The 16,005-nt window shown below is 34.4% G+C and overlaps 1 protein-coding gene across 2 annotated transcripts; it reads right to left on the bottom strand.

Annotated features, from left to right (window-relative positions):
* Positions 1 to 8,707: 8,707 nt before the first annotated feature.
* On the bottom strand, positions 8,708 to 14,383 carry LOC145597816 (vesicle-associated protein 2-1-like). Of its 2 annotated transcripts, XM_081654062.1 has the most exons (9): positions 14,100 to 14,383; positions 13,883 to 13,995; positions 12,286 to 12,356; positions 11,828 to 11,909; positions 11,075 to 11,190; positions 10,861 to 10,983; positions 10,634 to 10,660; positions 10,207 to 10,281; positions 8,708 to 9,208 (listed from the first exon to the last, which is right to left on the bottom strand). In XM_081654062.1, exons 2-9 carry the CDS (start codon positions 13,953 to 13,955, stop codon positions 9,071 to 9,073), a joined length of 705 nt encoding a protein of 234 aa, XP_081510188.1. In that variant the 5' UTR covers positions 13,956 to 13,995; positions 14,100 to 14,383; the 3' UTR covers positions 8,708 to 9,070. The 2 variants fall into 2 exon arrangements, with proteins under 2 accessions (XP_081510188.1, XP_081510189.1); XM_081654063.1 differs by having other exon boundaries at positions 10,207 to 10,275; positions 13,883 to 14,383.
* Between the last annotated feature and the right edge of the window lie 1,622 nt (positions 14,384 to 16,005).

The following is a 16,005-nucleotide window of genomic DNA, read 5'->3' on the forward strand; positions in this document are numbered from 1 at the left end:
GATATTTCTATTGAATGGATTATTTCGCTCTGTATACTGCAGTACTGCTAAACACTTGAAATTCCCTCATATTATATAGTTGCAATTTGTGAAAATTGGGTATGTACAATTTAATTTGGTACAATTCATCAAAGTAGTAGTGTGCATTTGAATCCTGCGCCCCGTTCTTTAGAGCTGCTCTGCTCAGCTCTGCTTTGTTCTGCTGAAATCTGCTCTGCTTTGCTCAGCTCTGCTTTGCTCTGCTGAAATTTGCTCTGCTCTGCTCTGCTTCAATCTGCTCTGCCCTGCTTAAAATTAATACTTAATATTGAATTATTATAATAATAATGTATATTTAATAAAAATAATAATAAATAATTAATACTTAATGATAATAATAATTAATATTTAATAATAATAAATAAATAAATAATATTTATTAATAATAATTAATATTTATTAATAATAATACTTCGTATATAATTAATATTTAATAATAATAATATAATTAATATTTAATAATATAATTAATATTTAATAATAATAATTAATATTTAATAATAATTAATTTTTAATAATAAAATTTAATGATTATAATAATAGTAATAATAGTAGTAGTAGTAGTAGTTGTTGTAGTAGTAATAATAATAATAATATTTAATATTTAATAACAATAATAAAGCATTACAATTATTATTATTATAGTATTAGTAGTAGTAGTAGTAATAATAATTGTAATAATAATAATAATAATAATATTAACAATATTAGTAATAATAATAATAATAATAATAATAATAATAATGATAATAATAATAATAATAATAATAATAATAATAATAATAATAATAATAATAATAATAATAATAATAATAATAATGAAATCTGCTCTGCTCTGCTCGGCTCTGCTTTGCTCTGCTTCAATCTGCTCTGCTCTGCTCTGCTTTGCTGAAATCTGCTCTGCTCTGCCCAGAAGCTCAAAAGAACAGGGCCTAAGGTGGCTCGCTCCTAGCTTCGGCTCTAATATAATTACCCGTAACAAAGTTTTGTATGAGCTTTTCATGGTTGGATAGATTTCGACACTGCCCTCCTGAAACCATCTAATCCTAAAGCTAAGATCATAGCTCTTTGCTGTTTCATACTATATGATTTAATTTCTCTTTAAAATTCTTGTGATGTCATTGGTCTTGTAAACGTTTAGAGATGAACAGAAATCCAAATGTGTTTTGACTTTTGAGACGAGGTAAAGCTTAAAGAAATCTCTGCCATATCACAGTTTGGTTTTAAGCTACTCCATATTTGATAAAACTGTCAATTTGGGTTTGGGTCGGGTCAAAATAGGTCTCGGGTTAAATCAGGATCAGGTTATGTCGGGTCAATCTAGCTTCAGATCAGGTTTAGGTTGGATCAATTTCAGTTCAAGTTATAACAGGTCGTTCCCCTTTTCGGATATAGGTCGGGTTCAATTCGAGTTAAAATCAGATTGGGTTCAATTTCAGGTTCGAGTTGTGTAGAGTCAGGTTTGGATGGGTTAACAAGATGGTACATTCGGGTTCAGCTTAGTGTTAAGTCGGGTTTTGGTTCAAGTTCAATTCTAACAAATATCGATGTGACCAAGTTGAACTATATAATTACGCCTTCAATAATTTGATCAAGCATCATCAAGATTTTATTAAACCTATATACGAGTAATAGCGAACAAAAGGTATTTTAGTTGAACAAAAGATTTTATTAAATCGGATTAAAGGTTTACAGAATTATACCAGTATAAGCTGAATAAAAGGTATATAAAATTTTATTAAACCTTCCATGACTCGGGTTAATGTTTTAATTAGGTCAGGTACTAGTTCGGGTTCGGATTGTTTTCGGGTCGGATTAAATCGGTTGACGGTTACTATCAGGTCGGGTGTAGGTTCGGGTTCAATTCATAAAGTATTGGATCAAATCGGTTTTCGGTTCAGATCAGGTCAGGTTCAGGTCGGGTTATAATTATAGCTCACTAGTTTCACCCCATTGTCCGAGTACATGCTGAATTTAGATCATTGTCGGTTAAGGTCAAGTTCTCGGGTCGGGTCAGTTTTTGACAGCTCTAATAATCCACACATTTTGAGGAAATTTTCAGGTTTCGTGGCCCAGTGACAAAAAGTGTTGAGACCCTAGGGGATATATCTCGGGGTCATATAATGCCGTTTAAAACCATATATGATCAATATATGTCGTCATAAACGTACGTGGTATGCTTGAGTTTACAAAAGTATTATTATCGTTTAAGGGCATATTGGATGATTCCACCGACCCAATTGTACTCCCGAAAGATATTAGGGACCATGATAAACATCTCGACAATTTTTATTTCCGGGCAAAAAAAGGTCAAAAAGTTACAAAATTGAAGGCTATAATTCACGCTTTTTGAAGAATTTTTGAGATTTCGGGGCCGGTGGCGAAAAGAGTTGAGACCCCAGATGATGCATCTCGGGAACTTATAATGCCGTTTGAAAGCATATATGATCATTATATGCTGTCATAAACGTCCGTGGTAGGCTTGAATTAACGAAATCACGATAAATTGTGAACGGGTAAAATGATTGTTTAAGGGCATATTGGGTGGTTCCATCGACCTAATTGGACTCTCGGAGGGTATTAGGGACCATGGTAAACATCTCGGCAATTTTTATTTCCGGGCGATAAAAGGTCAAAAAATTACAAAATTGAAGGCTATAATCCGCGTTTTTTGAGAAACTGTTGAGGTTTCATGGTTTAGTGGCGAAAAGAGTTGAGACCTTAGGGGATACATCTTGGGGTCTTATAATGTCGTCTGAAACCATATATGATCATTATATATTGTCATAAACGTCCGTGGTAGGCTTAAATTTACGAAATAACGATAAGTTGTGAACGGGTAAAATGACTGTTTAAGGGCATATTGGGTGGTTCCACCGACCCAATTTGACTCCCGGAGGGTATTAAGGATAATGGTAAACATCTCGGCAATTTTTATTTTCGGGGGAAAAAAGGTCAAAAATTTACAAAATTGAAGGCTATAATCCACGCTTTTTGAGGAATTTATGAGGTTTCGGGGTCCAGTGGCGAAAAGAGTTGAAACCCTAGGGGATACATCTCGGGGTCTTATAATGTTGTTTGAAACCATATATGATCATTATATGTGTAGGGAATATTTCAAGCACTATAACCCCAAACTTGAACCCCACTGTGATCATACACTAAAGTATGGTGGCATTCCAAAGGGAAGAAAGCTAGAGCAAAAGAGTCGCCAACAAATTTTAGGAACTTGTAAACCAAAAAACGATCCAAAGGACCGTCAACTCCATAAGGTCTTGAACCAAATAGGGTTCGGGGATGAGGGTACGAATCCAATCTACAAAAGAAAGGACCCGCCCTATAAAATAGGCCTCTACTTTGTTCTGCTCGTATTCATGTGCGCTTTTTTACTAACATGCAAACATTAGATTTAGCCCTAAACCTGTTTATCTATGTTGGTTGAATATTAATGCACAAATAAAACTATTATTGGCGATCACTTGAGTTAAAATCATATTAGCCTAAATCAAATTATTAATTATCTTATTAAGCGTGATTTCAAGTACAAATTCCCTTTAATATGCATAAAAGGCGTGATCAAGCAATAACAATAATATATAAGTATCAAGCAACATAATATTAATCAATAATAATAATCATCATAGCATAATCATAATTATAATAAAAATCATGTTAACAATAAAGCTTAATAATAATAATAGCAAGATCCTAGGCATGATATTAACAAGATTAATAACAAACCCTAGCATGTCACTAAGCAATAAAGATCAAAGTTTTAAACCTAACATGGTACTAACATGCTAACATGATATTAGAAATAATAAAAGGCATCCTAAACATGATACTAGAAAGCATTAAACATCCTAACATGACACTAGGAATATTAAACAATAATAAGCATGCAATCTACATTGTTAATAAAATAGGGAGTAAGCTAATCTACTTACTTTGAAGCCTCGTACCTCTTTCTAATAACAAAATACACAAGTTAGTAAACTTCAATGAAAATAATAAAGAACAATTAAATAATTAAATTGAAATCAAATTAAATAAAGTTTTGACTAGATTTGGACCAAACCCTTAGAAAATATTAAACCTTGCACGTCTAGGGAGAAGGCAACTTCGAACTTGGCTAGATGATTCTAAGTCTTGTGAATGCGGAATATTGTGTTTGTAAAAGCTAGTTTAAAAAGAGAGAGAATAAGAATTAAGTAATTCTTGATGAGAGTTGATTGATAGAGTTGATTGAGAGAATTGATGATTAAAAAAAGGGAGATAAGAGCTCTATTTATAAGAAAAAAAAAAGAGGGTCGAAGAATAAAGAAAAGAATCCGAATTCGAATCGAAATAAAACTCGTATACAACAGTTTTTGCGAATTTTGTTTTTATCATATCTTTTGATCCAGAAGTCCAAATAAGGCATATAATATGTCATTGGAAAGCTCTTGAAGTCTACTTTCTAACCCAATTTGAATCAGATTAAAATATTTTGTAGATAAAAAGATATGGCCGAAATAGTAGGACGGTGTCAGTTTTGGATAGAGTTTCGTATTCCTTTCATATCTTTTTCGTTATAGCTCGGATTTAATATTATAATATATCATTGAAAGATAATTTCAAGATCTATCCAACCATATAAAATTTGGATAAAAAATATGAGGCACGAAAATAAAATATGACTGTCTTTGAACATGTTTAAATCCGAATAGAATTAGGACTTTAAAAAAGGAAAGTTTTAAAGAAAGGAAAGTTTATATTTAAATCAAATTCCTTAATCTTATCTTTTCAAAAAAGGATAATTAAGATATTTTAGAAACTTATAGAAGATTCTAATCAATCCTAATTAGTTTATGAATAGGATTAAACCATTGGACCCTCCTCATGATCATTGGGTCGTAGGTAAAATCCGATTTGGGCTCAGTTTAGTATTTTGGCCATAACTTCCTCATTATTCATCGGAATTGGGCTTATAATATATCGTTGGAAAGGTCTTTTCGAGCCCCATACAACTACACTATTATTGGACCCTTATCATGGACCAAAATAAACTGGATTGGATGTTTTTTATAAAATAAAGTTGGTTTTCGAAAACAGAAAGAAAGATTTTATTAAAAACTAACCGCAACACTAGACTTTTCACACTTTCACCTCATTCGATTATGGTTCGACGTGAAAGGTATTCATCACTGGGTTTGGTTTTGGGGAGACACAAATGGGTGTCTACAATATGTTGTCATAAACGTCCGTGGTGGGCTTGAATTTACGAAATCACGATAAGTTGTGAACGGGTAAAATGACTGTTTAAGGGCATATTGGGTGGTTTCACTGACCCAATTGGAATCCCGGAGGGTATTAAGGACCATGGTAAACATCTCAGCAATTTTTATTTCCGGGCGAAAAAAGGTCAAAAAATTACAAAATTGAAGGCTATAATCCACACTTTTTTAGGAAATTTTGAGGTTTCGGAGCCCCGGTGACAAATAGCCTTGAGAACCTAATGGATACATTTCGGGATCATATAATGCCGTTTCAAACCACACATGATCATCATATGTTTTTACAAACGTATGTGGTAGGCTTGAGTTTACGAAATCACTACAAGTTGTGAACGGGTAAAATTACCGTTTAAGGGCATATTGGATGGTTCCACCGACCCAATTGGACTCCCGGAAGGTATTAGGGACCATGGTAAACATCTCGGCAATTTTTATTACAGGACGATAAAAGTCAAAAAAATTTCAAAATTGAAGGCTATAATCCACGCTTTTTGAGGAAATTTTGAGGTTTTGAGGCCTGGTGGCGAAAAGAGTTGAGACCCTAGGGGATACATCTCGGGAACTTTTAATGTCGTTTGAAACCATATACGATCATTATATGTTGTCATAAACGTCCGTGGTAGGCTTGAATTTACGAAACCACGATAAGTTGTGAACGAGTAAAATGACTGTTTAAGGGCATCTTGGGTGGTTCCACCGACCCAATTTGACTCCCGGAGGGTATTAGGGACAATGGTAAACATCTCGGCAATTTTTATTTCCGGGCGAAAAAAGGTCAAAAAGTTACAAAATTGAAGGCTATAATCCACGCTTTTTGACGAATTTTTGAGGTTTCGGGGCCCGGTGGCGAAAAGAGTTGAGACCCTAGGTGATGTATCTCGAGAACTTATAATGCCGTTTGAAAGCATATATGATCATTATATGTTTTCATAAACGTCCGTGGTAGGCTTGAATTAACGAAATCACTGTAAATTGTGAACGGGTAAAATGATTGTTTAAGGGCATATTGGGTGGTTCCACCGACCTAATTGGACTCTCGAAGGGTATTAGGGACCATGGTAAACATCTCGGCAATTTTTATTTCCGGGCGAAAAAAGGTCAAAAAATTACAAAATTGAAGGCTATAATCCACGTTTTTTTAGGAATTTTTGAGGTTTCAGGGTTTGGTGGCGAAAAGAGTTGAGACCCTAGGGGATACATCTTGGGGTCTTATAATGTCGTTTGAAACCATATATGATCATTATATGTTGTCATAAACGTCCGTGGTAGACTTTAATTTACAAAATTACTGCAAGTTGTAAACGGGTAAAATTACCGTTTAAGGGCATATCGGATGGTTCCACCTACCTAATTTGTCTCCGGGAGGATATTAGGGACCATGGTAAACATCTCGGGAGTTTTTATTTCCGGGCGAAAAAAGGTCAAAAAATTACAAAATTGAAGGCTTGTAATCCATGCTTTTTGAGGAAATTTTGAGGTTTCGGGGCCGTGGCGAAAAGAGTTGAGACCCTAGGGAATACATCTTGGGGTCTTATAATGCCGTTTGAAACCATATATGATCATTATATGTTGTCATAAACGTCCGTGGTAGACATGAATTTACGAAATCACGATAAGTTTTGAACGGGTAAAATAACTATTTAAGAGCATATTGGGTGGTTCCACCGACCCAATTGGTATCCCTGAGGGTATTAGAGACCATGGTAAAAATCTCGGAAATTTTTATTCCCGGGCGAAATAAGGTAAAAAAATTACAAAATTGAAGGCCATAATCCACGCTTTTTGAGGAAATTTTGAGGTTTCGGAGCCCGGTGGCGAATAGCCTTGAGAACCTAATGAATACATCTCGAGGTCATATAATACCGTTTGAAACCATATATGATCATTATATGTTTTCACAAACGTACGTGGTAGGCTTGAGTTTACGAAATCACTACAAGTTGGGAACAGGTAAAATTACCGTTTAAGGGCATATTGAACGGTTCCACCTACCTAATTTGTCTCCCGGAGGATATTAGGGACCATGGTAAATATCTCGGGAGTTTTTATTTCCGGGCGAAAAAAGTTCAAAAAATCACAAAATTTAAGGTTGTAATCCACGCTTTTTGAGGAAATTTGAGGTTTCGGGGCCCGGTGGCGAAAAGAATTGAGACCCTAGGGGATATATCTTGGAGTCTTATAATGCGTTTGAAACCATATACGATCATTATATGTTGTCATAAACGTCCGTGGTAGGCTTGAATTTACGAAATCACGATAAGTTGTCAATGGGGAAAATGACTGTTTAAGGGCAAATTGGATGGTTCCACCGATCCGATTGGACTCCCAGAGGGTATTAGGGACCATGGTAAACATCTCGGCAATTTTTATTTTCGGGCGAAAAAGGTAAAAAAAAATACAAAATTGAAGGCTATAATCCACGCTTTTTAACGAAATTTTGAGGTTTTGGGGTCCGGTGGCGAAAAGTGACTAAATTGAAGGCTATAATCCACCCCATTGTTCGAGTACAGGCTAGGTTCAGATCATTGTCGGTTTAGGTCGGCTCCTCGGGTTCAATTCGAGCCAATTTTAGATCGGATTCAAATTCAGGTTCGGGTTGTGTGTGAGTCAGGATTGTGTGAGTTATTAGATGGTACATTCGGGTTCCAGTTAGTGTTGAGTTGGGTTTTGGTTCAAGTGCAATTCCAATAAGTATTGATGTGCTCAAGTTGAACCTATATAATTACGACTTCCAAAATTTGATCAGCATTATAAGGATTTTATTAAACCTATATATGAGTAATAGAGAACAAAAGATATACAAGCTGAATCAGATTGTGGGTTTACAGATTTGTACCAGTAGATAAGTTGAACAAAAGGCATATAAATTTTATTAAACCTTCCATGACTCGGGTACAGGTTCTAATTGGGTCGGGTACTAGTTCGGGTTTAGATTGTGGTTGGGTTGGATTAAATCGGTTGACAGTTACTCTGAGGCCGGGAGCAGGTTCGGGTTTAGGACAAAAAAGAATTGGATCAGATCGGTTGTCGGTTAAATCAGGTCGGGTTACAGGTCACTAGTTTCACCCCATTGTCCGGGTACAAGTTGGGTTCAGATCATTACCGGTTCAGGTCGGGTTCTCAAGTCGGGTCAGTTTTTGACATCTCTGTATTTGAGATTAATTTGACCTATCATTTTTTAGATTTAACCATGAATCCATGATATTATAGCTGGTCTGAAGTTCTCAAGTCGGTAAATCGAAATTGTATTAAGCACTGATTAGAAAACTTCTGTAAGGTCATCATTATGTCAATAATTAAACCTTTGTACCTTGAAAAAGAGCAGAATGTTGCAAATTTCAATAAGTAGACACTATAACTACCGTTCAAAAAAAAAAAGTAGACACTGTAACTACAGAAATTTACTTGCCTGATAATATTTCAACTCGACACAGAAAAACACTCCCAGGATTTCATTTCAATTGAACTCCAGGACTGCTTTGTCAAAATGCTAGAGTGCTAGACAAAAACAGACAAGATAACTAAGCTAATTTGTTTTTCACTGCAATCATTAGATCCTTAAACCACAAGTAAATCCTATTTGACATATCAAGGGCAAGGATACAATGAAAAAATGACAGAAACGAGCGCAATGAACAAATTTTGATGATCAATATACAGAAAGCAAGGACCACCCTGAGAGAAGATGGGAAAACTTAGGTAAACCATAGCTAATGATACAGAGAAAAATCTGTTTCCTGCACTGATGAAGACAGCTATGCTGTAGCAGGTGGAGACAAAGAGAGTTTTAACAGGATGCCGAGCATAATCCCTATAATTGCCACAAAAAGAGAGAACTTGCACGAGAAGCCAGAGTTACTTTTGCGCTGTCTGCTGCGTCTTCTCCACATTTCCTGAATCAGCCCCCAAAAAAAGCAATATAAGTGCTTGCTTTAATTTCAACCAGCTAAGGTGTTCCAATACTTATTGAAGATTAGAATAACATATGTACAGATAAACTATTAGGATCGTAATTAAAGGAAAGGAATAAACTATCAAGGTTTGCAACCTAACTTTCTATGTTAAACAGATCATTTTTCTGGTATATACATAAAACAACTATCAATGCTGTGAGAAATTCAACAATTTAATGATTTTTATCTTGTTCATGCATCGCAATACATTAAGTAATCAATTACTGAACACAAAGGGTCATGGCCGTTCCAAAAAAGAGCTTTGTCAACCCTAAACCATGCACTATAGAGGCAACTTCTTTTGCACTTAATCCTTTTGGCCTGCTTCTGATTTTACCGATTCTTTATGCTAATAGAGTCTCAAAAGGAAAATAGTTTATGAGGGCTTTGTAGATTTTGCATATAGCCCCAATCATTTTTGAGAACATATGTCATATTACGATTTACAGAACATGATGATAAGACAGGTCAAAGAGGATTGCTCATCATAAAAAAAAAAACCACCATCAACAAGCCCCCATCATCACCAAAGATAGACCCCTGCATTCCCCCCACCCCACCTCACCTCATGAGTTCAAAAATCTATGCAGAACTATTTCAAACTAGTCTATTAGAGAAGAGAGGGGAAGCGATGTCTGATGCAGAATGACTGCAAACCTGGCAGTTAAGCGACAAACCAGGGTATCTTACTCTTGGACAAACTAGACTTTGTTTCACATTCTCTCTTGCAAATTTAGGTTTAGCTGGTTCAAATAAATAGTTCCACACCTCTATCCCAGAAGTGGGGAGATGGAAACAGAAGCAACATCTTAACATAGCCTCAACAATGCCTTTTTTCTTTCCATTTTTTCACTTGAGATGGATGTAATAGCATATACCAAGAAAAAGAAGTGACAAATCTAAAAGATCCAGCAAATCAAAGCTAGTCGTAAGCTTACCAGTTCCTGTTGGAGTTGCTGTGTTTGTCGAACTGCTGCATCTCTTTCTTCTTTGATGCGCTGCAAAGTCTGTTTCTACCCAAGTGGAAAAATAAAAAGGTAAGCAAAAGGGGGACAAACAAAGTGAGGCTAAAAAGGAGTTAAGTTTCTAATGCGTTACTAATACCCTAGTTCATTCATTATGGTGGTACATAAAGAAAGTCAAATCAGGGTAGTTATCTGAGATGATGTGTCCAAGAAATCACCCTCCCACAAAAAATATGCAGTAACCTACCCGTTTAACCCCATTGCAAAAAATAGCTGTCTATTTTTGGAGTGTGGTAAAAAAAACTGATAATAGAGAAAACTTGCAAGTTCAAACAATGTATCCTTCATCATAGAAACCCTATATAGCAGAACAGTAAGAAGCTTTAAGATGGTAACTCACATCTTCGACACCTTGATTTCCCTGAGCCTGAGATGTAGAAAGAAGAAAGATATTACATTAAAGAAATGCTTCTGGATAAAAATTTAAGAAGAAACGCTTAAATGTTACTATGCAGTTGAGAGCTGGAGATACAATGTAGAGCAACATCAACTCCACGACTCGAAACAAAATCATAAAAGAACACAGATATAACAATGCAATCTAATGGCTAAGAAGTAAGAACTCACATTTAAGCCTCTTCCAGGCTTACTAGCTGAGTCATCTTCTGCATTACCCTGAGTTGAATTTGGAGAGACATACACAACCCTGAGTTTGCATTCCTCAATTGTCCTTCCACTATCCTTGTTAAACTATATCAATGTTTTAGATGAATCAGCCATGATATGTTTCAACCTCTTATGTTAGGAATATGGCTAGTAATGTCCAGTTAAGTGTGCTTACAGTATCTTGTGGAAGATCATCCACATCACTATTTGGAGACACTATTGTGCTCTGAAGTAGAAACTTATCCTTGCATTGCATATCTGGAGGATATTCCTGCTGAGCCTGGAGAGTGACTGCAATTCCATTAATTTCCAAAAATCAATATAAATTCTAAATTACAGGTAAAAACAATATTAAAAAAATAGAAACCAATAATGTTAAACAAGTCATAGCCACAGATCAATATGTTCATGAACCTCTGGAAACGAATTATCTTGCAGCAAGTGCCTTCTAAGGGGAACTAAGAGTTCAAGATTAATTATAAAAAAAATAAATAAATAAATAAATAAAAAATAAAAAAAATCCTATCCCAAGCTCATAACCCACCCAGACACTTCTTAGAATTTGTTTGAAGCTCTCCTATTTAAACCTAAAATGTGAACAATCTGTACAGCGAAAAACATGAAAGGATTGAGAGGATGAGAACACATAGCATCTTCATAAAGTTACAAGCTATGCAAAGAATTTCAAATGGAGAAAAATCATTAAACATATTTCAAGGACCCCATGCCATAGTCTGAGTACTGAACAACCAACTACTCATCATAGTCAACATTAAAAAAAGACTATTGGTAGTGAAACTGTAAATTGCTAAGTGAAGTTTTGCTGACCATTGCATGCAAGAAACTGATATTTACAACCGGAATATAGCTTTTGACCTGGAATTTTTGACTTTCTAATACTATTCTTGCAAGTAAAAGGTAAATTTACCTCTTATAACACATGAATCCCAAGGATGTAAAACACCAGTGTTGGGCCGTACGTAGTACCTTTTGGGAGAAGTGGTCTTCACCTGGCAAAAGTGCATCAACACTCAGAATCCGCATAAGAAAAAACCCGAGGGTGGGGGGGGGGTGCTATTTTGTCCTGTTTTGTTTAGAGATGATCGACTTTTGTAACCTTATCGGTAAGTTTTGACAATTAATATTTAATTCCAAAGATTTAAGGAAATATACAGAGTATAATTTAATACAATAATAAATTTTCAAGATTACAATGGTGTAGATAAAGAAAAAAAATTTAAATTTTGAAATAAAGTAGTACCAGATTTTCGTTTTGAGTTTATTAATACCCATGCTTTTGAATAAATCATTGACAGGAAAAAAAAAATGGCATTTAAATAAGAACTAGTTGCAAATAGCTTTGGACAGATGGATTTGTATTTTTACCTTAAAAGCAACATTCTGATCTGTGTTGTTCGTAACTTTCAGGTCACAAAAGCTTTGCCTTTCCAGTTCAACTGTAAAATAAAAATAAGTTAAATAATAAAAAAAAATAAAAAAAAGGTTCATTTGCTAAATTTCAATTGATTTCACAAAAGCATGACTCAGATGTTTGCAAAACATTACAACAACACTCTGCTTACCAGCATATATTTTGCTACTTATAACTCAAGCACTATTCCAACCCCCACCCAAAAAAAATAGAGAGGGTGAGATTACAACAGCAACAACTACAACAAATTGCAGCATGTGCAAAAGGGTTGAAAACCATGATCTCAAAGACATGGCTCAAGTTGTGTTCTATATTATCATCATCATGACACTCCAAAAGAATTAAATGATTAGCCAACTTCTATGGGTGGGGGTCATGGGACATAACATAACCACATATGAGAAGTTAATGCTAAGTATACTTCATAGTCCATAATATGGTTCTTTATTATTATTTTTTTACAGCACTACATCTCAACATAAATGATTACAAAGTCATCCAATAAATTATATACATGTACTATGTATTTGATTATACTCAATTAGTAGATGCACTCTACTTAAACAAGAGGCTCTAATCCTTTACTGAAACTGAGAAATACTATGTTATACATTCAGCATTTAAATTTATTTTTTACTTTTCTATGTTTGATTTCTATCAAACTTACTAAATCACTGCATTTCTTGAATCTAAAAGTTCAAGAGCCTCCTTCAAAAGAGAAGTCCAAATAAGAAACATATATAAATAAACAAAGTAGTGCAGTTCAAGTTTCTGAACTACTACCCTACATATGGATCTTTTGACTAAGCACTCGAGCATAAACTGATTTGATTCTTAAACAATTCCTAATCAAATATCAGGTCTGAATTAGCTTCTCAAATGTATATCAAATGTCAACTGTCTACATAATCACATAATATGAATAGCAGATAGTCAGAGACCTGATAGACACAAACAAAATATAATACTTGTACCAAATAACTCCCTCAATTTGTCGCCATCTCAACACTTGATAACTACATTTTCCTATACCTTATTGTACTCGAATTCATACAACGTTGTAAAATTGGTTTTCCTTTTAAACAAAAGATGCAAATCTATCAAATTCGGATGCCTACAATAAGTAACCACTTCTTAGCATAGGAATATTGCATCCACAGTTTCATATCAATCCTATGTATGGCACTATCCAAATACTCTAAACGAAACCGACCTCAAAGATTATTACGACTCCTATCCACAATCAAGGCCATTCAAGTACTCAGCACCTCAAAAACAACATCCTCATCATTTAACACTCTAGAATTCTAGATTATAAAAATTAATCACAGCAGCATATTGCCTATTATGATGATGACTTAATTACATTGTTAACTTGATTAATTACTCAACTAATCAATACAATAGCATAAACGAGACAAATCAAGCAACAAAATCATACTCCGTATAAAATAACCAAAAAATAAACAGCAATTTAACAGAAAATTACGCGTTCAACAACAAACACAAAAATAAAATCAAAATCAACCAAAAAAAGAGGAGAGAAATTACATTGAAATTTAAGCTCGTCAGGATGAACAAAGATCAATTGTTTACTAGTAACATTCATGGTTGTAACCACCATTAATTCCTTCAAACCCTATCAACAACACTCCAAAGAAAACCTGTTCAAATTCATCAAAAAAATTCAAAAAATTCGACAAAATTCCTGAACAAATTAGAGAGAAAAGCGCGAAAAGATGTAGAAATGAAAGAAAAAAAAACTAACATTAAGATGCGAGTGGAGGAGAAGAAGAAGAAGAAGAAGGTGCGAAAATGGCGGATCGAACTCGCGTCAATGAGAAAGAGAGCGAAAACTAAACTAATTATAGCTTTCCTCTCTAAAATTTTCAACCTAAATTTTTTTTTTTTTTTTTTTTTTGAATTTTTGAAATGAATTTCAACCGAAAAAAAAAAATGTTTAGTAGTACGGTTGAGAGAGAGGAAGAGGAGGAGAGAGAATTCAGGTATTTTTTGCAGAAATTTGGAGGAGAGAGAGAATGAAGAAGAAGTGACGCGTGGCATTTATATGATGTCAGAGGAGAGAGAAAGAGAGAGATGTTATTGGGTTACGGTTTGTGGGTTGGAGTTTGCTGGCTGGATTTGGGACCCATCTTACTTGGTGGTTACCCGCCTCTTTTTTTTTTTCCTTCAGTTTTTTCTACTACCACTCCGTACGATTTCTACAAAATCGATTTTGGTCATGGTTCGGCAAATGTGTCGCGTCGTGTCATTCTCATGTTTATATTCGAAGTTAAATGGGTTGAAGAAGCTCAATATTATCCCAATGCATTTTATAAAGTATATGTCCTATTGATTTGTTTCATCAATCGTATGAGAATTTCTCGACATTAACCCACTTTTTTTTTTGTATTATCATGTTATAAGTAAGTACAAAAAAAGTGATTTATGTTAGTTTCGTGTTGGAATTCACAACACTACCCTTAACACTAACTCGACTTTAAAATGTTCGGTTCATGTCGTGATTTGTCGGTTTTTGCCGGCACTAGCTCATGTTTTGTTCACGTTATTTCCATTTATATAAAAAGTCAAGAGTTGTTATTTTACTGTTGGAACCCAATGTGTATCACTTGTGAGTGTCCCACATTGGAGAAAGAGGAGAGGTGGTTCCACTTTATAAGGTAGAGGAGTAACTCCTACTATTGCCAATTGGTTTTAGTATGGAAGCTCCAAAGCCTTGTTTGTGGACCTAACTCTCCTCCTCCTTGTTCGGGTTGCCCATGCCCATTTCATATTGTTTCGAAGTTTAATATTTACATAAAGTATGTTTAAATAATTTTAAGTAAATCAATATAAGCTTAGATAAGCATATAAATAAAATGACCCTGTGATTATTTTGGTTTTAATGGGGATGGGTTACCTTTATTTCAATCAAGGCATTTCAAAACAAATTTTTTTATATAAAAAGAAACGTTACTATGCAATATAAATTTTTGGAATTAAATTACTTGTGTAAACAATAGGTTAGGAAGAAATTTACTAAGTTTTTTTTTCTTTTTTTTTTTTTTTTGAAGATATTTACTAGGTATTTCATTTGATCTATTATTAGTAAGTCAAACAGAACAACCCTTACTGTTTTTTTCGATTTTTTCCTTTGTTCTCATGCCTTGTCCTTCACTTATCTTTGGTAACAATTGTGTTCCTTTATTTACCCTTAATTAATAAGTTTAGTCCAATTTCATTGATTGTAGTCTTCCATCTTGCTATGGTCTACCAACCACATTGCATGTAAGTATGTAACTATGCGTCTATGCAAGTGTAAGTGTTAATCATCGACTTCATCGTGAATAGATTCGGATATAATATGGTCGTGAAAATTACATGGTAACTAGTGTAATTAGGCTTACTAAGCACTTTTATGTAATCCTAAAAGTTGTGTATATTGGTATTCTATTTTTAATGTTGCTGAAAAAGCATAACATCGTAATAAAGGAACTTTAGCTTGATTATTTATAATGATGGTAGGTGAGTAACAGCCTAGAGTTCCATCATTAACGTTCAATAATGATTGCTTACTAATCTAATCATCATGATCAAGGCGTTGCTAGTGCTACTTCAGCAATTTTTAGTAATTTAATTAAAACAAGACAACACGTCAATGTCAAGTAAGGCTT

This window comes from Chenopodium album, chromosome 20, assembly GCF_948465745.1.
Source record: "Chenopodium album chromosome 20, dcCheAlbu1.1, whole genome shotgun sequence".
NCBI classification, from domain to species: domain Eukaryota; kingdom Viridiplantae; phylum Streptophyta; class Magnoliopsida; order Caryophyllales; family Amaranthaceae; genus Chenopodium; species Chenopodium album.

Coding starts and splice junctions, on each gene's coding strand:
- LOC145597816 (XM_081654062.1), bottom strand. CDS start 13,955: ATGGTGGTTACAACCATGAATGTTACTAGTAAACAATTGATCTTTGTT. Junction 12,357..13,882: donor TGACGAGCTTAAATTTCAAT/GTAATTTCTCTC, acceptor TTTATTTTACAG/TTGAACTGGAAAGGCAAAGC. Junction 10,282..10,633: donor GAAATCAAGGTGTCGAAGAT/GTGAGTTACCAT, acceptor CCACTTGGGTAG/AAACAGACTTTGCAGCGCAT.